Source organism: Gobius niger (genome assembly GCF_951799975.1).
Source record: "Gobius niger genome assembly, chromosome: 16".
Lineage (NCBI taxonomy): Eukaryota > Metazoa > Chordata > Actinopteri > Gobiiformes > Gobiidae > Gobius > Gobius niger.
In genome coordinates this window covers 28,624,702-28,649,570 of record NC_136867.1, presented here as the reverse complement: position 1 = coordinate 28,649,570, position 24,869 = coordinate 28,624,702, and the positions used below count along the sequence as shown (strand labels likewise).

Below are 24,869 nucleotides of genomic sequence, written 5' to 3'. Positions count from 1 at the left end.
GTATGGGGAGAGAACGACGTTTGCAGAGGTCCGTGTATGTAGGAGCAGGCCCAGAGCGAACGTTGTGTCTGTGACTCCTGTGACTGAACCCTGTGGCTCTTCTCTTGTCCCTCAGGTGATGATGGCCCTGTCCAGTCACCTGAGCGCGGTGGAGTCGGAGAAGCAGAAGCTGCGCGCTCAGGTGCGGCGGCTCTGCCAGGAGAACCAGTGGCTGCGGGACGAGCTGGCGGGGACACAACAGAAGCTGCAGCGGAGCGAGCAGAGCGTGGCACAGCTGGAGGAGGAGAAGAAACACCTGGAGTTCATGAACCAGCTCAAGAAATACGACGACGACCTGTCCCCCAGCGTGAGTCGCCTTAAAGCTCTCTCAGTCTCCTGAAGGCGCTCACGTGACTGTGTTAACTGTTTTTTCACGCGGTGGTCGAAGTGGAGATTTTTATCTATTTTCCTCCCTTTACATCTTAGTTTTCACGTCAGATATAAAAATGACAAAACTCAGCCCGCATGATGTTTATTTTATGATGTTTTGTCGCCTGCCGGGCGGCGACAACCCGGAAGTAGCTGCTGCGGCGCGTCAAAAGGCCGTCTTTCCCGCGGGTATCCTAACAATATTTTGAAGGTTTTTTCAGAAGGATTTTTTAATATCTATTTCCAAACCTGATTTATTCAGTTTTGAACCCAAAAAAACAGGCGGAATTTGAGTTTTTACAGATTTTTTCACTGATGATTAGTTTATTGAAAAACTAAACAAAATATCCCAAATCCCCTCTGAAAAAATCGTAGCTACTAATATGTCAATAAAATGAAACCATAAATTTTGATTTGGCTCAATCCATTATTTACATTTCGTTGCCCAAAATATAGGCAATTTTGGCCATTTTAATGCTCAAAATTTTTATATATTATATTTTTATATGAAAACATAAAATGACAGAAAAAATGCAATACTAATAATTTTTTCTCAGATTTATATCTGTAATGTTCAGCAAAAGTTTCAAATTGTACATTTATTTTTTTCCCCTATTCACCGCAGTGTCTCGCCTTCGACTGATCTGTTGTTCCTTGTGTTGATGTATTTATTTCCTCTGTTATTCTCAGGAGGATAAAGACTCCGACTCCTGTAAGGAGACTCTGGACGATCTCTTCCCCGACGACCAGGACGAACCGGCTCCAGGAAGTAAGTCTGTCAGCACTTCCTGTTCCTGGATTTGCACTCACTCTAGTTCTGATCCAATGCAGTTTGAGCTCATAATGATTGGGCCAGATTATTGCTGGGTTGCAGGTGACATCACAGCGTTCTAAAGGCCTAAAATATTATATCGAGGTAAACTTATTTTGCTTTTGAGAAAATGTTTGGTCTTGTACAGAGAGGTCATGGACCCACTGACTGATATTAATGATCATTTTTGTAATTCATACATTTTCTTTTTAGATACGACTTCTGAAAGTCTAATGCAGTAAATAGGAAAAACGGGCTCCTGCGCCGCACTGGGTCTGGTCACATCATCACATTCTAGAACCTGCAACCGAGCAATAGGCCTAAAAATCACTACTACTACTACTAGTCTGCACCATCGGCCCCTCCGACCACCACTCACTACATTCAGTCAGGATGTTTCTCAAACGGTCCCTCCAAGTCCTGCCAGGCCCTTCCTGCTCAGCTTCCAAGGTCTGACGGGATCGGGCAGAGCGAAGGTGATGTCGGCCAATAATTATTGCCGGCTGATATAATTGTGCATCCCTAGTAAATATTATTTTAGATGAAATTGTTTTATCAGCTGCACTCACTAAATATAAGCCACATGCATCAGTCTGTTTGCTTTCCCCGCCCTCTGTTTACACATCCAGGCATTTGCTATAGTTTAAGTTCTGTCACGAAACATACATTCTGTTATTACTTTGACAAACAAAACGTAGCTCTGACGTGAACAGAAATATATATACAGTGGGGAAGAAAAGTATTTGGTCAGTTTCACATAGACATTCTATTGGATTTTGGTCAAATACTTTTTTTCCCCACTGTATATACTGTTTGATCGTTCTATAAGTATGTTGCATTATTTGGTGATGCAATATCTGTATCGCAAGAAACCACAATACCGTAAATTCTCTAATTCTGGCCTGTATTCCATTAGCGGCCGGGTCTCTGACAGAGGCCGGGGCTCTGACAGAGGCCGGGTCTCTGACAGAGGCCGGGTTCGCGGCTGGCGGAGGCAAATTAAAGCCGGTCTCTAAAACAGGCCGGGGCTTTTATTAGAAACTATAGCGTTAGAAATATTCCCCATGTTAGGAATTTGTCTCATACTGGTGTAAATGAAAACTCACGTGCAGGAAGTAAACAAACGGGAAACCGGGCCGATGGGGACGCTGCGGAGGAGCTGATCCGAGCGTAACTTTGACACAGATTTAGCCACTTTTCAAACCTTCTGTGACTATATTTGGAAACAGGGCAACAAATGTTGTGTGACCCTCCAGGGTTTTAATAAAGTCACCATCGCGTCTTCAAAGCACGTCCAGCTGCTCCGTGTGCAGGTCAGTCCCACGCCTCAAAATAACTCCTCCCATCAGCGCGAGCGTCTCCTCTTCTCTCGGGTCAGTTTTATGATCGATCACGAACACAAACGCTCCGTCTAAACTCGCCTTTTACATAAGATAACAACAAATAATCCGGTCCGCGGTAAAAAAAAAAACGCGCCCCGGATAAAGCGGAAGAAAATGGATGGATGGATGGTAAAAACGAAACAGAAACCTGCAGTGACATTGATGTCAAAGCTCCGCTAACAGCAACGAAACACTTCCTGTTGTCCCGACAAAATAAAAGGCGTCAATGTTCCAGCCGCTGGGAGAGGGTTTGAAATGTTCATTAATAAATGAACCTAATATTTTAGGTTCAAATGGACACAAATCTCGTTTTTCTTCATTTTCCTGGGTGTCCGTTTTGCTCAAATAGAAATAAAGACCTGTCTCTAATTGTGGCCTGGTTCCAATGAAGGCCTGGTCCTAGATGCCCTTGAGTAAATAAAGGCCCCGGCCTATATTAGAGCATTTACGGTATATCAAATAGTCTTATTCTGAAAACAAAACAACATTAATATGCAAAAATTCACTTCTACTAATGATTTTCCTAATTCACTTCCATTCTAGCCTCGTTTTGTTGCTGATTTTGTGTTTTTTGTTTTGACACGATTTGCTAAAAAACAAATTCATTACGATTTAGTTTCTCTAAATAGACGTTTTCTTCTTCTGCTGCAGCGTCTCGCCTTAATGTTTGCTGTAAAAGGTGCTGTATTCTGAGCCAAAGCGCCGGCTGAAAGGAGCCTCATATTTTCTCTGCAGAGTCAGACCTTGAGCGGATAAAGAGCTGGAGCTTTGAAAAGACGGTGTTTTGAATAGAAGCTGAACGCGGCTGTCAGACCCGATCATCTGCAGCCGGAGATTAAAGCGCCTCAAAACCACTGGATTTTTCAGATTTGGGTGAAAAGACGGCTCTGCATTTATTAGCAGTGATTTAGTGAACACAGGCTTCAAATACTTCACCAGAGGGAGCGTTTTTCTTTCATTTCTAATCGGCGAGTTCAGTGATCGGTGCTTTGTGTCATTTACGCAGGTTTCACTGATGGTTCTGATGCACTGCCTGAAACATTAAGAGGTGGTGGAGTGATCGGTGTTGGTCAGAGGTCATTGCTGACACGATAACCGTCTTTAAAGTTGTTTTTAGTACGAGATTTCTAAAATGTGTCTTACGAAAACCAGTCTGTCCCTGTAATTGTGCCTAACCCAGCATTATCACAGGAACAATATCTAGCTGTAGAAAGTTTTACAGTTGTTTAGAATGTGTCTAAGTGCAATGCTATGCAATGTAAAACTAGCTTGTTCTGCCGCTGCTATATGGAGGAGGTACTACAGCTATGTCGGCCCCTAGCGCCTTCATGATGCTACAAGTCGCCATTGGTTGAAACCAGAGGCAACTAACGTTCCAAAATATCAGACACTGCCTGATGGTGATGCGCGGGACGACCCGATATCCGCTCTACCTGGTCGACCTGATCAACCTGCAGAGCGGGGCGGGTACCTCCAATGTACGGCAAACTTCGGGTGCGGGTTTCTGCGGTTAGAAAGTGCAAATATTTTTGCATTCTTCTCTGTTCCACTGAAAGCAGGCTATGTGTTGTTGAATGTCCAGTTTTACGTGGTAAACGTATCATTATCATGCTTTGTTTTCTCATTGTGCCGAGTTTTGATGTCAAATAATGAAAATAATGCAGCAGAAATAAGTAAGGCACAGCTAAAACAACAAGGAGAGCAGCGTCTATTTAACCTGAGGAGGGCAGCTTCTCCTAGCATCAGGTAAAAGCCGCTACAATATAGTTATTAACTCCATGTGGTTTGGCAGAATTGTCCATAAGGTGGTGAAAGTAAAGCCTCTAGATCAGGGGTGTCAAACTCAAATACACAGTGGGCCAAAATGTAAAACTTGAAAAAAGTCGCGGGCCACCATTGAACAAATGAACCTTTTAATATGGACCCAAACAAGATTTGCTTTAACATTGAATATGGAACAAGCAACACTTATTACTATACAATATATAACTTAATTGTCCAGATATGCAAAATCTGAAAAAAAAAAAGTATAATACCGGTGGGCCAGCTCGAGTAGTCATTTGGTATAGCCTCGTGGGCCAAATATAATTACATTGCGGGCCAAATTTGGCCCGCGGGCCAGAGTTTGACACCTATGCTCTAGATAGTTTCTGCTCCTCGTTAAGCGATTTCAAAAGTGCCCTCAGCGGCTCAGTGACATCAAGCATCATTTCTCCACAGTAAACTCGGGGTTACATGACTCGCTCTCGTTTGAATGACGGCCACCTGTCACGGAGCGTCTTTTTATTGTGTGCGGATTCAGGTCCGAAAAAAAGCGTTTTTTGTCGTACAACGGTTCTATTTAAAGTCTTTGTCCTTTTCTCATTGATCGAGCCACGACCTGCGATTTTCCCCAAGACAAGTCAAAATGGTTCAACTTATATAGCTCTTTCTACCTTCATCAGGCCCAAAGCACTTTACAGCATGGAGCCAGTCACCCATTCACTCTCATTCATACACCAGTGTACTGGAGGCTGGGTGGGTGAAGTGTTTTGGGCATCTTCAGGAGCTGGGATTCGAACCCTGACCCCCAAGTGAATGTTCGGTGCAGATGGCCAGAATCGTGCAGTGTTTGTTCCCCCGCCTTCAGAAAGAACTGACCTCTGTCTCTCTCTCTCAGTCCCAGCAGTGCACGGCAGCGCGGCGGCGGCCGCCGCTCAGCAGGGCGGGTACGAGATCCCGGCGCGGCTGCGTACGCTCCATAACCTGGTGATCCAGTACGCCTCTCAGGGCCGCTACGAGGTGGCGGTTCCGCTCTGCAAACAGGCGCTGGAGGATCTGGAGAAGACCTCAGGACACGACCATCCCGACGTGGCCACCATGCTCAACATCCTGGCGCTGGTTTACAGGTCAGTGCCAGAGGACGGTGCTTCAAAACCCCAATGTCTTTCCAAGTGGTTCTCAGGATAAAGCATTTGAGAAACTAACGTGTTTTCTGTGTTTTCAGGGATCAGAACAAATACAAAGAGGCGGCGAATCTCCTGAACGACGCCTTGGCCATTCGGGAGAAGACTCTGGGCCGAGACCATCCAGCTGTGAGTGGAATAACTCTGCTCTTCTTCTTCTGTGTCTTAATGTAAACGTCCATGTCATGTCTTCACAGACTGCGCTGGTCGTTCATTCTAACCCAGTTCCTTTAAAAACAGGCGTCTCCAGTCCGGATCCGCGTCTGTTCTTTACGAAGCCGAGGTCAGAGCCGCGAAAGGAAATGATTTCACTTTATTCAGTCACAAAAAATCAGCAAAATTGTGCACATTCCTCTGCTTCAGAAATCAAGTTCAGACGATCATCCTCTTTGTTTATTCTACAAATCAACATAGAAGTTTTGTCCTGTAGAAACAAGGACTGATTTGTACTGATTGTCTTTTGTCTGGTCTCAAAATGGCAAGAAAAATAATCGTGTGACTAGTCGATTACTGAAATAGTAAAATCAGTTTCCCCCACACAGCTAAATGTCTCCAAGAGGTGAAATCTTTAACAAAAGCTCCTAAACTTCCATTATATTTGGTTCCAACTGGAATTATACCAACATTTCTTGAAAAATAATGACATTGCTCGACCAATTTTGCATGAAAAGCTGCGTTTTTGTGAAGTTTTACACAAGTTTTTGCTTAAGGGGGGGGGGGGTATTACGCAAAATTGACTTTTTCAAGCTTTACATCATGTTATTATGTCATTCCCTCATTAAAAACATGCCTGAAGTGTTGCCTTGGCACATTCACGTATTTTTGAGTATCTGTAAAAACTCTGATGGCGGCCATTTTAGGGATAGGTTTGCCTGAGTCCTCCTAGGACTAGTATATAACACAGTACAATGATGACCAAACCTTCTGTTGGTCTGTAAATGCAGTAAATCAGAATAACTGCCTTGTATAAAATGTCTCTCTCAAAATGGCTGTAGTGAATGTCTTGAAATAGGCCTCTGTCTCTTTAAGAACCTCTGAGCCTTTCCGACACGCCCCCTCCACACACTGTCTGTGGCATCAGTGGGGAGGGGGTTCTGCTGAGGAGCAGTGGTTGGTTACTCGGCTGGTGACGAAAGCTCGGAGGCGTCTCCAGGAGGTGGGGGCGTTCCTAGGAGGACTCAGGCAAACCTATCCCTAAAATGGCCGCCATCAGAGTTTTTACAGATTACTCAAAAATACATGAATGTGCCAAGGCAATGTTCAGTCATGTTTTTAATGAGGGAATGACATAATAACATGATGTAAAGCTTGAAAAAGTCCATTTTGCATAATACCCCCCCCCTTTAAAAGTTGCCTGTGTGATCCTGGGCCTCATCAGGTAAACGACCTCTTCGCAGCACAGTAAACAGTGTGAGGGGAATGCAGCTCGTGTCACGGCACGTGTGGCCTCCTCGTGTGTAAACAGAATGTGACCGCACTGGTTTAGTTCACCCACGTCACTCAGGGAAGAGTAAATAATGAGGGATTTAAATGATTCAAAATCCACCTTTGGAGCCGATTCCCATTTCTGCCAAATCAGTCGATAAATGAGAACGTCTCTGAATGAATTTGATTAAACGCTGTTTGTTTGTGTGTCGATGTAAAGGTGAAGCTGCCGTGTGTGTTTCCAGGTGGCGGCGACGCTGAATAACTTGGCTGTTCTTTACGGGAAACGCGGGAAGTACAAAGAGGCCGAGCCGCTGTGCAAGAGAGCTCTGGAGATCAGGGAGAAGGTGGGTCATCGAAAACCACATCGACTCACATGTTTTAGAAATGGGCTCAGGATTAAGCAGCGCATCTTGCTCAAAGTCGCTTTAAAATGAAGGTTTAAAGCTATAGAGTGACAGGGCAGTATTTTACTTTCATCTTGTCAACTGTTTACTTAAACTTCTCTGTACCAGTCTGTGCTTTCTCTTCTCTCTGAAGCTAAAGCCACTTCTCCTTTTCAGCAGCGACAGTTTCTGCTCCTTCCTTCCCTTTTACTGACTCGAGAAACTCGCCTTAGATTTGCTGACAACAACTTCTTCCTCTTTTACTGCTTGTCCCTTTGTAGAGCGCCCCCTCCCTGTTAAGACAAGACGCAGCAGGTGAAGAGGGAAGCATATTAAATTTAGAGAAATCAATTTGAAACTTCTACTGTAGATTATCTACTTATATGAGGAAATAAAATGTAATTTTTTGGCCATTTTATGTTTTCATATATAAATGCCAAAAAAAGCCCCCAAATTTCCCACATTTTTGGCAATGAAATCTGAATACAGCCTGGTTTTATTTTGTGACATATTTGTGACTTTTTCAGAGGGGATTTTGGATCTTGTTACTCTTTATTTTTCTAATCTGACTTTGCCAGCAAGCTAAATTCTCACAAATTCTCCTTGAACGATGCAAGCCAACGCGGTCCCAGATTGAAGTCAGTGCAAATGTTATTGGCTCTGGAATTTCAATCTGGCTTTTGCTAGGTCAGGAAAAATCTGGAAAAAAATTAATTTCGTCTTCATTCAAAACTCAAAGAATCAAAGCAGCCTTTATTTTACCTTTAGAAAAGTATTGCTCAGTACAAGGCTGGACAATTTGAAGTCTGTAGAAGCTACTTATGTCGCACCAATGTGAGAAAAATGCATTTTGAGAAAATGGCCCTTGAAAAGTGCAATCAATAAACATTTTTCTTATTAGATTAGTTGTTGTTTTTTGTTTCCAGTTCAAAGTTTCTATGTCTGTAGTATCTTCTCTAATTCATTAAAAAACAACATTGATCTCTGCAGGTGAAATCTCAGTTTTCTCCTGCAGCATGTTTGTCCCGCCTCGTCTCTCTGTGGGCCAAATGTCTCCATAAAAGTGCGGTTTGTGGCGCCACGTTGACCCCCCTGTGTCTCCTCTGGTGCTACAGGTTCTGGGGAAGGACCACCCGGACGTGGCCAAGCAGCTGAACAACCTGGCTCTGCTGTGCCAGAACCAGGGCAAGTACGAGGAGGTGGAGGTTTACTACATGCGGGCGCTGGACATTTACCAAACCAAACTGGGGCCCGACGACCCCAACGTGGCCAAGACCAAGAACAACCTGGTCAGTGACGCCATTACCAAGACTTACTGTCAGAATCCGGGCTGTGCTGCTCCCCAGTCATGTTATTTAAGTTTTGTAAAGATGTACCACAGCATTTTCCCCTCTGCTTTACATATACTTGTCTAAATGTAAATAGGGATTGTGTTTTTGTTGTATTTCAGGCGTCTTGTTACCTGAAACAAGGCAAGTTCAAGCAGGCGGAGACGCTGTACAAAGAAATCCTCACCCGAGCGCACGAGAGGGAGTTCGGGTCTGTCGACGGTACGGCTTTAAAACGTCGCTTTTTCAAACGTTTTCCTCCCAAAACTGAAAGATTCAAAGATTAAACCGCGTTCCTTCTGTGCTTTTCAGACGAGAACAAGCCGATCTGGATGCACGCTGAGGAGAGAGAGGAGCAGAGCAAGGTCAGATAAAGGACACGGATTTGTGATATTTATGATGAGCTTGTTTTTGGTTAAACTCTGCGCTGTGTGTTTTCAGGGGAAGCCGAAAGACGGGGCGCCGTTTGGAGAGTACGGAGGATGGTACAAAGCCTGTAAAGTCGACAGGTCAGTGAGTGCATGGACTGTTAGACTTTACTGTCATTACTTAAACTAAAGGCTGGGACGATGCACTTTTATCACGATCCGATACAGTAAGCTAAACTTCCAATTTTATCCACCTTATTCCTGGGGAGGCTCATGTAGAAAGTGTAATTTCAGTCGTTTCTCTGAGCCAGCTGTTTCCAGGGCGAGTTTTCGTTTCACATAGAGGTTTATTTCAGATTCAGAAAACTTTATTGGTCCCAAAGGGCAGCAAATTTGCAGCAAACCTCAAAACCGTACAGACAATAGAGTTCGGGGATGTGATGTCATATCGCTAAGCATTATGGGATTAGCAGCAAACACTTGGACACCACAGTGTGTTAGATGTATTTACCAGCAGTAAGTCAGCAGCTAACAGAGCTGTGCCACAGGTTTTTTCTCCACTTTTTATAATGTTTTTAGCTAATGTTAGTCAATGGAAATGTATGCTAACAGCTGCAAAGATGGCGGATCTCCATGGCAACTTCTTCTTCTTCTTCTGTGGAATTCCCCGAACTCTATAGTAGAGGCTCAAGAGATCAATAGTCCAGAACAATATGTTACTTACTAAACACACTCCCTTCAGAATTCAACAGTTCAGTGACTTAGGGGACGAATGAGTCCGAAAAGGTAAATAAAAATGGCGTCCAGAAGGTATGAGCGAAAACTCTGGAGAGGCCGACCCAAGGAGTGTAGCCTTCTTTAGCGCCTGCTCCTCACATAGAGACAGTAGGCCTGTTTGTTTAATGATTTTAGAGCAGATCTTTATAATGTTTGGAGGTGAACCGAGCCCCGTGAGGCGACACAAGCTGAGCTGGGTCTGAATACAGTGCATTTTAAATTTCTTAGTTATGGAAAGAGCTTCCAACTATTTCTGATGTTTCTGAGTAAAACCTTTGATCTAATTAAGCTACAGACATGGCGTGTTTCTGCGTAAATGCGGCACATGTAATGAGGCTCATAAACCGACTGTACCTCAGTTTAATCCGAAAATGTGAAGATCTGACCAATCAACACGAAACAAGAAGTGTTTTTATGCTGACAATCCATTCACTAAGCCTAAAGCACCAGATATGAGGAAAGTCTACGTGAAAGGATGTAAACGCAACAAAAATGTGACAAAAATTCAACAAAGATGTGACAAAAATGTGACAAAAACTCAACCAAAGAGTGACAAAAATTCTACAAAAATGTGACAAAAATGTGACAAAAACTCAACCAAAGAGTGACAAAAATTCAACAAAAATGTGACAAAAATTCAACAAAAATGTGACAAAAATTCAACAAAAATGTGACAAAAATTCAACAAAAATGTGACAAAAATGCCACAAAAAAAAAACATACAAATGGTGACACAACACAGCAACAACGTGAGGAAAAAGATCAGTTTTGTGGGTCTTAGCTTTCAAATGAGGTGTTACACAGGCCTATATAATGGCCAAAGAGGACAGAATGCATTTGGTTTAGGCGGGTGGTAAGAGGTTAACGGCTCGTTTGTGTGTTTAGCCCCACAGTGACCACGACCCTGAAGAACCTGGGCGCCCTCTACAGGCGGCAGGGGAAGTTCGAGGCGGCAGAGACACTGGAGGAGGCGGCCATGAGGTCCAGGAAACAGGTGACCAACAAAATCAGCAAAAATAATGCAATATATTTTCCCTCATATCAGTGTCTACAGTAAAAGTTTCAAATCGACATCTTTAACGTAACTTCTTTCCCTGTCCACCTGCAGCGTCTCGCCTTATCCTTGTAACCGTTTTGTCGATGTGCTTTCTGCCTCTTTCCCACACTCGTCGTCTCGCTCAGGGCCTGGACACCGTCCATAAGCAGCGCGTGGCCGAGGTGCTGAGCGACCCCGAGCACCGCGAGAAACAGCGCAGCCGCGAGAGCCTCAACTCCGACACCGTCAAGTACGAGAGCGGCTCCAACGGAGGCGAGGGAGTGAGTATGAGCGTCGAGTGGAACGGGGTGAGTGCAGTACACGGCCCAAAAAAACCTTAGGAGAATGGTTTAGAGAAGTTCTATCGCACACTCGGTGGAGATATGTCACACAAATCGTACTTTTTTGAGCTTTTACCCATGTTATAACATTGTTCCCTTGTCAAAAACAGCCCTGGAGCAGTGTTTTGCTTGAGTTTGAGTGATAATGTGGTTGATTGTTCTTCCACTGTCTGTTTTGTTGCATAGAGGGAACACAAAACTTTCCTTTATATTTGAAAAGAGTTGATATTTTGCTTTTTTACGGTATTTAGTAATAATTTCAAACACATCTTCATCACGATCTTACGCTTTGTTGGTCAGAAAATGATCTAAAACAGCTGATCTCGCTCTAAAGGCCCATTCACACCAAGCCACACATAATCTCCAGTGGTGGCAAGTTTTCATAGATGTTGGGACGCGTGTGTTCAGTGTGAATTGGCCAAGTGTTACCAGCACGTCAGCAGCTCAGAGAAAGCTCCTCATAGCACCCCTCAACACAGTCCACTGTAAGTGTCTTCAGAATTTCGTCCACACAGGCAGAAAGAGGTCTCATGATGATGACACAGGCTTTTTCCTGAAACAAAACAAGTTGTCAGCTGCCTATGGATGAACTACTGCCATTATCATTCTGTACCAGTATTTCTATATCAATATGATCAGATTCAGATTCAGAAGACTTTATTTCTCCCCGAGCGGCAGTTCATTTGCAGCTTCCCAGCCAAACATTCGTCCATCTCATACCTCAGCTGTGGGAAAAGCAGAGGACGCTGTAGTTCTGTATTTGCAAATGTTCAGCCCTGCACATAATCACACAAAAACGTTAGATACTAGTTAGTTTGATTATATCTGTGCCAGTAGGAAAACTAGTGAAATGGTCTGAAAATATGTTGGCATGTTAGCATGTCTTAGCTTTTGATGCTATTGAACCACTGGCTGTGGTGTTTCTTTCACAAGTTTGACAAATACACGTTACTTGTAGGACTGCTAATCGTAGGTGATGTTTTTACAGCAATAGATCAGTGTTAAAAGACTTAATTTTAATCAAAGTGTTATTTTTGACGACTAAAATTGGACTAAAACTAAATTAAAAGTTGTTCATGAGACTAAAACTATGACTAAAATGTCCAGATATTTTAGTCGACTAAAATAAGACTAAATAAAAATGAAAAAAGGAGAGACTAAAATCATCCAAACTTCTATTGACAGTTTGAAAGAGCCTCAGATTATTTAAATTCACTGCCAAATGAACAGGTTTGTGCTTTATTCATGTGGAGCAGCTCCATGAAGCAGAGGAACAAGATTAAATATGATTATAATTAATATTATAAATGCAAAGTCGACTAAATTCGTCTTAAATTTAGTCGACTAAATTGACTTGCAATTTTAGTCGACTAAAACTAGACTAAAATTGAAAAGCTTTTTTTTGACTAAATCTCGACTAAAATTAAATTACATTTTAGTCAAAAGACTAAGAGTAAAGCTAAAATAAAATATGTAATCAAAACTAACACTGCAATAGATAAACGTTCAGGTGTGAGATTGGCGATGGTCCATCCATCCATTTTCTTCCGCTTTATCCGAGGCCGGGTCGCGGAGGCAGCAGTCTCAGCAGAGATGCCCAGACTTCCCGATCCACACACACCTCCTCCAGCTGTTCTGGGGGGGGCCCCGAGGCGACACCAGGCCAGCTCGGAGACATAGTCCCACCAGCGTGTCCTGGGTCTTCCACGAGGCCTTGTTTCCTTCGCAGAGTGGCTGGGCGCACCCTTTGAGATCGGCATGGTGAAATGTTCAAAAGTTTCACTGTCAACAACAAACGCACATGAGCCTTCAGAGCGAGCTCCTGTGAGGGAGGGGGGAGGAGGGCGCGCCTTGAATGAGTGTTTGGAAGACGAGGGAGGGACAAGGGAAGGTGCATCGTTTGAAAAATCACCATGAAAGTCTTGAGCTTAGCAAGAGGTGGAGAGGTGTGAAAGTATTTCCTGGAAACGTCGGAGCTCAGGAGGAGCTTTCTCTGAGCTGCTGACGTGCTGCTCAGAACAGCCACTGGGGAAGATTCAAAGATTATTCCAAACACAGCTCCTGGTCTGTTTTTGACAAGAGAACCACATTGTAATACGGTAAAAAGCTCTAGAAAGTTGATTTTGCTCTTCTGATATGATTTTCAAAGCTTCGATCAGTGAAACTTTTCTTCTCTGTCAGTAATAAACCCTCTTCTGTTCATGTTCTTTCCTCTGTCTCTGACGTCTCCCCTGTTCCTGTCAAACTCCATTCGCCCGATTTAAATGTAGATGTTTAAAGCGCAGGGATGTTGCTATAACGTGTGAAAATCATCGTCAAGCTCAACAGAAAGTCATGAATAAAACTTGCCGTTCCATCAATAACCCTCCTCTCTGTGACGTCCCTCAGAAGCCAAACCTTTCAGGACTAACTTCAGTAAAACCACTTTTAAACCTCGCTCTGGGCTCTGTACTGTGCTTTGTCGGCTCATCTTCATCTGTGTTTGTGGAATCGCATCTTCAGACTCGTGTGTGTTGTGATGTTTTTTCCTTTTACCTTATTTTCCACATTTCTTTAACCCGTTCATGGACACGTTAGCAGCCAGAAAGTGAATCATCGGGTCAAAAGTGATAGAAAATGTCTGAAAAAAAGCAAAGAAAAGTCATTCTGGCTGCTCTGCGTCCTGTTGTTCTTGCTGTGATGAAGCTGCACTGTATCTCTCCATCAGTACCAAAGCGCCACCTGCTGGTAAACGTTGGCAATACAATTCTGACTAAAATGTTCTTTACATGTGGCCTGTTCAGAATAGAATCTGTGCAATCAACACATATTAAACCTTTCATTGAGGGATAATGTACAACAGAACTTTACTACATTCACTTTCATCCTGATTCTGATGGAGAAATACAGTATAATAATAATAATAATAAGCATTTTCCTGTGTGTTTTTAACCTGAATGTTCTGCACTAACTCGTCGTTCTTTCCTCTTTCTTCTCTTTTTGCTGCTGCTGTGGCTCTAAAGCCGTAACTCCGGCCGTTCTGCACGAGGACGCCCGGCTTCACCTTCACATCTGCTTCTTCTCTTTCTATTTTAACTCTATTTAAACCCGTGATAAAGACTGGACTCGAATCACCTCCTAACTCTTTCTCTTCAGCGTCTTTCACTTTCCCTGGTTTCACTTTGACACTGCTCCTTTATGACCGTCCAGAGGAGAGTTTTCTCTTTGCGTTATACTGTATTAAAGCTGCCCACGATTTTAAAGTTATTAAGGGTATGCAGAAGTTCATGTGTTTTTAAGATGTTAAGATTTTATGAGTCGAAGTATCTGCTGATTTTAGTCACAGTTTTAGTCTTGTTAACTACTTTAACTGTAGTTTTAGTCACAAAAATATGACTTTGACTAAAATTATGACAAAAACACACTGTCTGCTACATCGGCCTGTCACGGTAATTACTACTCAATATTTATCGTCTTTTTCCCCCATTTTTCTAACTCAGTTCCTCATTTCTTTTACCGTATTTTCCGGACTATAAGTCGCTCTGTAGTATAAGACGCACTAGCCATAAAAGGCCTAATGCAGGGGCAGGCAAGTTTTCTTGGCAGAGGGACAATTTTTTTTATTGTAGATAGACCGAGGGCCGAAGCCACTGATTATTAGCCCAAAGTAAAGCACAACACTGGAAAAATTACCATCTTAAATGAGATAGATGACTTAAAATTTCTTGAATTAAAGTTCTTCTGTGTTGAATTTGAGTCAGTTTGAACTAATCCAAGATACAAATGCTATGACACAAAATTATCTGAATTAACAGAACTACTACTAGATGTTTTATCTTGTCTAAGACCAGACCAAATCTATTCAAACCTTAGATTTAATCTGTTAATTCAAGTAGATTTATATCATTTTTTCCTTAAAACTATTCTTGTCCCAGTGCACTTCTTTCAAATGCCAGTGTTGTACATAATATATGACCTAATCAGGTGTATTGACAGTATTTCTACCTTTTTTTCTCCCATTTAACTCTAAAAATGTTAAAACTACTCTCTGATTTGTGTAATACTGTTTCTCAAAATCATCTTGGCCAGAGGTGCTATGGTGGAGGGCCGGATTTGGCCCCCGGGCCTGACGTTGCCTACCCCTGGCCTAATGAATAAAAAAATAACAGGCTGAATAGGCGTACGGTTTGCTAACGTAACACATTAAACTAAATATGTGTGTTAACGTCACATAAACAGTTCAGATAACTATAGCATTAAGAACAAACTACTGCACCGTTGACAAGCCTCTCCCGGCAGCACGTTTTTCAAGCTCTCATTTGCAAACTCGTTCCTCTCGCTGTGGCCATCGAGATTTTAGCCCGTGATTAGCTTTCTTCTTATTTTTCTTCTTCTTCTCTTATAGTAACCTCCGCTTCTCGCTCACTCAAACTTTCTTTCTGCTGCTCGAATATTATATTTGAATTTAAAAAAGGAAGAAAAAAATCACATATTAATCGCGGTGGATTATAAGACACACCCCCTGCCAAACTGTGAAAAAAGTGCGACTTATTGTCCGGAAAATACGGTATATTTACAACAATGTTAGGTGCCCAAAGACACAATATAAACTATATCAAAATCTAAAGTAAAAAAACACATAAATAATGCAGCTCAACTTGTGTCGGCGTCCACATAAAACCAAATATTGTTGAAAGTAGATTATTATGTGTTGTTCTCATGTCGATGTCGAGTAGCAATAATATTGTTTGACTTAAAGTAACTTCCGTCACTCTTCACTTGAGCTGTTTAGACATTGAAATGTATCAAATATAAAAATCGCATCTCAAATTCGCAAAAATGATATCTTTTATTGCAATATTCTCCTGTCTTGATATACCAAACTTCAAATTTGTTATCGTGACAGGCCACGTAAAAGGTCTCTTTAAACCGGATCCAAAATCAAATCTTTGTAACTAATATGTCTCAAAGTAAAGCCATAAATTTAGCTTTTGTTGCTTAAAATAATGTAGAGTCTATTTTCCTCCACATTTATGCCAGTGATCTACAAACTGACATCTCCTCTTCCTCCCGCTCCCCTGTGTAACCAGTTTCCTGCCTCTTTATCTGTAAATACAAAGCGCTGACATGATTATAGCAGTTTGCATGTGTGTGTGTTGTAGTTTAGTGACTCGCTGCTCGCCGTGTGTCCGGATATAAAGCGTTCTGTACATAGTGAAACGCCGTGTTCCTCCTAAACCTAAAGCCTCCTGTGTGTGCTGTGGTTTCTATAATAAAACTCAACTCTTTGCTCGGATCAAACTAAAACCGTCTCCTCTTTTGTGTCGGATTCTAACTTTCACTTCTGGGCAATATGAACAAAACAGTATTTTTGGGGACTTTCTCGATAACGATGATGAAGTGATGATTTCCCTGAACCCTCTTTTTTCCCCCCGTTTTTCCTGATTTTTTGGCCCATATTACCCCCATTATTTCCCACATTTTCCCCCCTATGTTTTCCCCATTTCCTCACGTTTCCCCCCCACCTTTCCCTAATTTCACCCATTATTTCCCAAATCCTTCCCACACTTTTTCCCAATTTTTCCCCATATTTTTCCCCCCAATTTTTCCCCATATTTTTCCCCTATTTCCTCCCGTTTTCCCCCCACTTTTCTTTCCCCCATATTTCCCCAAATTTTTCCCAGTATTTCCCAAATTTTCCCCCCACTCTCCCCAGTTTTTTTTCCCATATTGCCCTCAATATTTCCCTACTTTTTCTGTGTTCTTTTCCCCAAATGTTTTCCCCACATTCCCCCATTATTTCCCAGTTTTATCCCTATTTTTTCCCCCACTTTTCCCTGACCCCCCTCCCCCATATTTCCCCAAAATTTTCCCAGTATTTCCCTAATTTTTTGCCCATATTGCCCCCATTATTTCCCTAATTTTCTCCCCAATTCTTCCCAAAATTCCCCCCTACTTTTTCTGTATTCTTTTCCCCATTTCCCCCAATGTTTTCCCCACATTCCCCCATTATTTCCCAGTTTTATCCCTATTTTTCCCCCACTTTTCCCTCCTTTCCCCCATTATTTCCCACATTTGTTTTCCCAACTTTTCACTGCATTTTTCCCCACATTTCTTGACATTGGATATAAACTCTATGTTGTTACTAATCTTATCTTACACACAGACATTATTTTGTGGACGATATATTGCCCTCCTCTACTTCCACTTTTCTAAACTGTAAAGAATAAAGATTCATGTTGTTGTGAGAGTAACGTCAGATCCAATCTCTTCATAGATTCACTCTCCACGTCTAATCTCTCCCACATGACTCTCTCCTGACTCTCACACTGAGCTCCTCACAGTCACTGCACCGTTCTCATCGTGTCTGACTTTCAGATTAGTCGTCTTTTTAGTATAGTGTGTTTATACGAGTAGGTCTGTATTGAATGGTATAATTACACAAACCTTCATCTAGAAAAATACAGAGAGAATGTGTGTTTTTGCATTGGGATGTAGAGAATGTGCATTTTGACTGTGATAATGGGTTCTTGTATGTTGTTTTTGAACCAGTCTTTGACCACCCACAAATTCTTTATTGAAGTAAAAGTACACAAACAAACATTTTACTATTATTGACCTTTCGCAAAACCCCGACCGACCCGCTGCTCTCTGTCATTCTCTGGATTTTTGTAAGTGCTACAGGAGCGTTTAGTTAAGTTTAGCAGAGCCTTGACATCACGGCTGTAGAATCATGACTAGTTGCTGGGTTGCAGGTTCTCGAATGTGATGATGTCACCGGACCCAGTGGGAGGAGCCAGTTTTTCCTATTAACAGCATTATATTTTCACAAGTCGTATCTAAAAAGAAAATGTATGAATTACAAAATGGGTCCATGATCTCTCTGCACAAGACCACAAATTTATTTTAGCTCTATATAATATTATAGGCCTTTAGAACACTGTGATGTCACCTGATGTCCCATCTCTGCACATGAATGAGAGTCTGTATCTCCCTCCATTTCGAGGCGGTGTGTAAAAGGTGCCTGTGCACCCTCACTCACAGCAGGATGTAGGTTAATCATGGCACTGGGATCAGCTTCTGTGCTTTTCAAGTTTCTGATTAACCTACTCTTTATTTGATGTAATTTGGCTTCATATTCACAGAAAAAGATCAAAATTAGGAAATAGAAAAAAGCCGAGCTCTAATGAAGCTTATGATGTGAAGTGCGACATCGTAACACGGAAATACACAAGGTCATTGACTTTTCTTTCACATGTGACTGAAACTAACAAATGCAACTTAAAAGAGAACCTCAGACGTCCAGAGGCTCCTGATCAAAGTTTATGAACTTTGTGCAGCCTGGAGTGTGTTCTCTGCACAGTCCAGTCAGGACCGAGCTGCACTGAGCGCACAGGCCAGGGGCCAATCAGAGGAGGGGGCTCAGTGGGCAGGGCCCCCCACACAAACACACTCCAGCATTAAAAATAAAAAGTAAATCTAATTCTGTCTCAGTCAGAGCAGAACAGCACAAATGTCAGATTATTTCATACATTTATTTCAATCTTGGTGAGGATTAAAACCATAACATCTAATACAATTATTGAAAAGAAAAGAAAAAGGCATAAAGTTATAGTTTATTGTGATTAAATATAACGGTCACATTATATTTAATCACTATATCACTTAATGGTCGGTGCCTTTGTGGCTCTTCACAGGATCAACGTTGAAAATTTCAGCTCTTGGTCTTGGTCTAGTTGGCCGCCCCTACAGTAGAGCAAGAGCAGGACTATGCTGATCCGTTCAAGGCCCTTTCTTTCTGATTTCAAATGAAGCCAGTAGTTGTAGTGTTGAACTCTACTTCTTAACAGAGCTCGCTCACAGTTGCTAAGGGGGCGGTGCTTTTGCGAAAGGTCAGAACCCTTAATGGGACGGGTGGTCAAACGCTGATGCTCGTAGCTCTGCCTCCCGGTGTGGCTCCGCCCTCTCAGTCTGCCGCCCCTCTCCCTCAGGACGGCTCCGGGGCGCTGAAGAGGAGCGGCTCCTTCAGTAAACTCAGGGCCTCTTTACGGCGCAGCAGCGAGAAACTGGTGCGGAAACTCAAAGGCGGATCGTCCCGAGAGGAGCCCAAGAACACGGGGTAAATATATATATATACGACCACTGTTAACACGCTGCATGGGAGCATTTACCCCTGGACTGCGGGGCACTGGGACTAACCGGAGCTGACGGGACATGAACCTGTAATGAAATGATCTGTCGGACGTGTCTCGTTTCGATCAGCGGCTGCTTCTGTGCAGAGTTTAAGGATCAAATGAGGATCGGTTTATTTGAATCACGACTCCTACAACAGTATGAAACATTTTTATAAAAGCTGTGAACACAGAAACATGAAGCGAAGCTGATCTAAACAGAGACGCTCATGTTTTACTCACCGCGGTGCCTTCACTGGGGCCGGGCCATGTGACCACAAACTACCACGAAGTACCACAAACTACCACGAAATACCACAAAATACCAACACTGGATTTATCAAACTGTGTCAATAACAGCAATAGTAATGATGGCACAATAATGATTATATATAAACTCTATTACAGAAAAACTATATTTTTAGGTTCAACAATTATCGTCAGTACATTTATTTACATTATTCCTTGATTTTTTTTTAATTGTTGTTTTTATTTATTGAGATTCATGTTAAAGGGATATTTCAGGATTTTTGACATAGGGCCTCATTTCCTAGTTGAGTGTTCTTGATTTCTGGAGATTTTTTAACGTTTTAATTCATGCAGTCCTTATATTTGAAGAGTTTAGTGATGCTAGGCTAGTGCATGTCTATGGTAACTAGTAGCCTGCATTAAAACCCTCTTCAAAATCATGGGCTCGTCCTCCAAACGTTGCCTGATTTGTAGAAAGCTCCTTTGTGAATTCCACGTGTAGTAATGTGGCCGCAGGTAAACAAACTACTGTAGATCCGGTCACCGAGCAGATCACTCCGCCGCTGCGTAGCTACAACCAGGAAGCTGATGCTGCTCAGATATAAGATATTTTTAAATGCAAGTCTGGTGTTATAAGTGATTTGCCTCAGGTGCAAAGTGCTCGGGTCAGACTGTTGTTAATGCAGGCTACTAGTTACCATAGACATGCACTAGCCTAGCACCGCTAACCTCTTCAAATATAAGGACTGCATGAATTTAAAAAAAAAATATTGTGTATATCTCCAGAAATCAACAACACTCTGGATAACAAGGAAAAGAGGCTCTATGTCAAAAATCCTGAAATATCCCTTTAATGCAACTTGTGTGGTATAAGGGATAAATAAATACGTACTTTTAGAATAAGGTGTTTAAAGTTGGTTTCAGTGGCATCCAGTGGTCCTCAGTATAATCGTTTATCGCAGTATTTTCCTGCCTCAGTATATCAAATTGTGTTTTCATGACAGGCCTAAATGATATTTATGGTTTACATTAGCAATAGGGACGAGCGTTGGTAACATTTGCCTGAGCGTGTTTCAGCTTCCACTGCCGCCTGCGTCAGGAGCGTCACGTGACTGATGTGACGTGTTGTTTATCAGCTGATGTTCCTGAACGGAGCGTGACAGGCTGATCCTGCGCCTGAGAACCGTAAAACTCTGTCCAGTTGAAGTCAGTACGATACACAGACCGTTAATGTTAAAGGTGCGTTATGGAGGGCCCGTCAGCAGCGAAAACCTTCCAAACTATTGATCCTGGAGCGTCTTATAGCCGGTGTGCTCTGTGCAGTTGTGGCCGACGTCCGATCACTAGTCTGAGGTCGTACAGTAAGACGGGGCAAAGCGGTGGAGCAGCGGTTAGCGTTTGTGCCTCACATTTCGAAGATCCCGGGTTCGATTCCCATCTGGACGGGGCCTTTCTGTGTGGAGTTTCCATGTTCTCCCCATGTCTGCGTAGGATAGTGGTAAAAACATGTGCAATAGGTGAATCCCCCAGCCAGATGTTTCTGCCCACCAGCCTGGAGATGGGTCCCCGAGCGCCGGGTTTGGAATCTCACTGCTCCTACAGGTCACCCAGCGACACTGAGGATGGGTCAAATGCAGAGAACACATTTCTATACAGAGATTTATAAAGTATAACTTAACAAAGACGTAAAGTAGAACCGCCGTCCGACCAAAGGCGAGCTACGACCGACATCAGGCAGTGTCTGATATTTTGGAACACTAGAGGTAGAGTCGTCTAGGGCTGCACAATATATCGCGGAAAATATCATATCGCAGTATTAGCTGATGCAATATCCGTATCGCGAGAAGCCACAATATATCGCAACATCACCATAGCCCTCATCTGACTGAGATCGACCCATTTTTTTGCAAACTCAAACTCATGCATTAAAGTCATGTGTAAAAGTTCAGTTTTAGTTTAACATTTACTCGCTTTGTTAAATTCTACCCTTGTTTTGGTCCTGATGGGGTGTTTTTTAAGTCTTCTTTTGACACAATTTGCTGAGAAAAATGGAACTTATCGTGTTTGGTGAAATATCGCATTAATATCGTTATCGCGAGTCACTTCAATATTGTGCAGCCCTAGACAACACATTAGCGCGCACCGCACCACCACCACAGGCTCAGGGTCCGGCATGAGCAGGTTTGACTCCGCCTTTTACAGGACTGTCTTTGGACTTTTCCATGGAAATGAACCTTGCTAGCATGTTGCGCTCGCCTCAGCTAAACACTCGCCTTCTGAAGCCTGAAACTGCTACGACAAAACTTTGATCGTAGCTATGATCGTCTCTTTGAACACTCGCACAGAGGAGACGAGAGCAGCTCACGATTTCACCGTCCACACGTCGTGCAGTATAACAGACACCAGCCTTTACAGAGCTATGACGGAACGTAAAGGTGTCATGTGACCACCATACAGGTGCTCAGTCCCTATATGGCCAAACATGCACTAATATCAACTCTTTTACTATGAAAAGTTACTGAATGCACCTTTAAAGTCTCAGGGAGTGCGATCGCATTACAGAATACAGGCAGGTCTGGAAACTTAGAGACGAGGGCGGCACCAGAACCAGAAACCCGACCCGCGAAAGTCAGTGGAACAGCTTAAACACGTTCAGCTAAATGCTAACAGCACTTAAACCTATAGTCTTAAGACGTTGCATGAAATCTGAAGGTTTAATATGATGGGATGGATGTGTGGCGCTGGCGCATGGCTCTGCCTCACGTTATGTTTTTGTTTCACTCTTATTTATTTATTGGCCTCGAGGCTGAAACTGAAACTGCCTGCTCTGGACTGACATGTGGCATGGCCTAAAGCTCAGTTATTTTTGTTATTTATGAATAAATGTTTTAAACCGTGGCATGCCTCATCTGTGCTCCTTCTTTGTGTTTTGTCGTTTCTTTATTATTGTTTTACTTCTCAAGATAAAGTGTCTCTGTTTCCATCTGTTTGTTTGAATCTTGTAAATGATTTTATTGAAGTTTAATTGTATTTTTGACTAACCTAAAGTCACCAATAACAAATCCATTAAGTTAAACCCAGACATGACTCTCCCCCATCACCTGTGTATGTGGCTCCTCCCCCTTCCCCCTGTCCCCTCCCCCTTGTCTCCCCCGTGTGGTGCATGTGGTTGGGCGCAGCATGAAGCGAGCGAGTTCCCTGGGTTTTCTGAACCTGTTGGACCGAGCGACTCCCGACCTTCACCAAGTAAGAACTAAACTCACCCTCGCCGTCCGGAAATGGAAGTGTCTGCGTTACAAATCTGGATCACGAACATTTCAGGGTGTATGATAATCTCCTAGTGGGAAATGTGATTCAGAGATGTATGTTTGTGTTGCTCTAGCCCCAATTTACACATATTTCACCGTGTTGAAAGTGCCTAATGCAGCTTTTATGTGAAAATATATATATATTTGCGTAATTTCACTTTTTGTGAGCTCCCTCCTGGAACCGCCACCTTAACGGGCCCGGTTCATCGTGAGGCCGTCCTTCTGTGGACCCATCACCTGCAGGAGGAGCCATAGGGGCTGGTGCAGTGTGATTTGGGCAACTCCAACGTGGATGGATGGATGGATGGGGGTTGGGTGGATGGATGGATAGGCGGATGGATGGATGGATGGATGGATGGATGGATGGATGGATGGATGGATGGATGGATGGGTGGATGGATGGATGGATGGGGGTTGGGTGGATGGATTGTTGGATGGGCGAGTGGGTGGATGGATGGATGGATCTTTTTGTGAGCCAATGGCTGTATGGGTGGTTAGCGTAGAGTCACAAAAACATGTTTGAAGAAATTGAATTGAGTTTTTTTTTTTTTTTTATAAGAAAATCAACCACAACAAAATAAAAGTGCAGCAACAAACCCCTAAATAGCAAAGCAATCACTGTAAAAAACTGAAAGGTCACTGCAGTTTTCAACAAAGATTTTTTAACATCCAAATAATTAATACTGAAAAAAAGATTTTCTGAAAATATTAATTGATTTGACTTCCCAACTCTTCCCAACACTCGCCCTCGGTCAGTGTGGTGCCTTTACTTTTCATCGCAATGGGCTCTGCAGCGCTTCAGGTTCAATTGTTCTATAGGTTTTCTGAGAAATGGTCTGTCAGCAGTGAAAACCTACCAGAAACTCTAAAACCAATTGATCCTGGAGCGTCATTAACCACTCATACAGACCCTGGGTCACTCAAATATGCAACAATTTTAATATTTTTTTTTCCACATAAAAAGTTCCATATTGCATCTTTAAAGATGGAAAATTGCAGGCCTAAATATTGATAAATAAATAAAATAAATTATTTCAAAATGATTACAAAAAATTATATAAAACCGTTGGTTGTGATCGGCAGTTTGACCTTTTGAATGGAAGATGGTGATTGTTTCAGACACTTCCAGAGTCGGACGTTCCATTGTCTCACATGTAACAAACTAACTCACATCATCGACTGTACCAGCTTTATTTCCCTCAGGATGTGGATTTTATCAGGATTTTATTTTGAATATTGGCCCCAAGTCTTGTGATCCTCAATTGCAGCTCCTTCTCCTGATTCTCTCTTTCTATTGAGCCTAACACTTCACACTAATGGATTTCTTTTGGTCTTTTTGCCCCAGGAGCGAAATAATCGTCTGAAGAGGAGCGACCTGAGTGCCAGCTCCACTAACCTGGCGCATTGATGGCTTTTCACTGTAAATACCAGAAAGAAATACGGTTTTATTGCACTTTTGGACCTGAACATATCGAGGAGAAACGACAGATCTACTGTAAAGATGTTGCCTTTTTAAGTTGCTGCTGTTTTTCTGCCTGGTTTAGGTCAAGTTTATCAAACACGTCCAAACTTAACTAAATGTTTACATCGTCACTCGCTTTGCCTTTAAAAAAGCCACTGCTTTGAAACTTATCAAGCTCGAAGGAGAACTCTGCTAAAGGCGAGACGCTGCAGGTGGAAACGCTGCAGGTGGAAACGCTGCGGTCTAGTTTTCTCCTTAAAGAGACTATACGGAGTTTAAAAATGTTGAAATTCTGTATTTTCCTCCCCCCCCATATTCCAACAATGTCCTAATGTGTAGAATGAGCCCAGACCTGTTCACCACAACTGCCTCTAAAATCCTGCACTGTCACTCAGAAAAGGCCGTCATGCACAAGCTTAATATAGAAGCTGCTGTTACACATAAGACCTGAGGTGGCAGTAGTGAGCATACAATCACAAACTTGCATCTAGCC

At 42.6% G+C, this 24,869-nt stretch overlaps 1 protein-coding gene across 4 annotated transcripts in view; it reads left to right on the top strand.

Moving 5' to 3' along the window:
* klc1a (kinesin light chain 1a) overlaps positions 1–24,501 on the top strand; it is a 64,082-nt gene extending 39,581 nt beyond the window's left edge. Inside the window, exons 3-16 of one of the 4 annotated variants that reach the window (XM_079573478.1) lie at positions 116–346; positions 1,099–1,177; positions 5,261–5,489; positions 5,588–5,675; positions 7,217–7,318; positions 8,473–8,646; positions 8,808–8,907; positions 8,998–9,050; positions 9,127–9,194; positions 10,716–10,824; positions 11,013–11,174; positions 19,178–19,305; positions 22,786–22,852; positions 24,260–24,501. In XM_079573478.1, coding sequence (XP_079429604.1) covers positions 116–346; positions 1,099–1,177; positions 5,261–5,489; positions 5,588–5,675; positions 7,217–7,318; positions 8,473–8,646; positions 8,808–8,907; positions 8,998–9,050; positions 9,127–9,194; positions 10,716–10,824; positions 11,013–11,174; positions 19,178–19,305; positions 22,786–22,852; positions 24,260–24,322 — 1,653 coding nt within the window. In that variant the 3' untranslated portion in view covers positions 24,323–24,501. Of the gene's footprint in view, positions 1–115; positions 347–1,098; positions 1,178–5,260; positions 5,490–5,587; positions 5,676–7,216; positions 7,319–8,472; positions 8,647–8,807; positions 8,908–8,997; positions 9,051–9,126; positions 9,195–10,715; positions 10,825–11,012; positions 11,175–14,209; positions 14,477–19,177; positions 19,306–22,785; positions 22,853–24,259 lie in introns of those variants that run through there. The other 3 variants (XM_079573479.1, XM_079573480.1, XM_079573481.1) reach the window with 3 other exon arrangements.
* Positions 24,502–24,869: the final 368 nt, after the last annotated feature.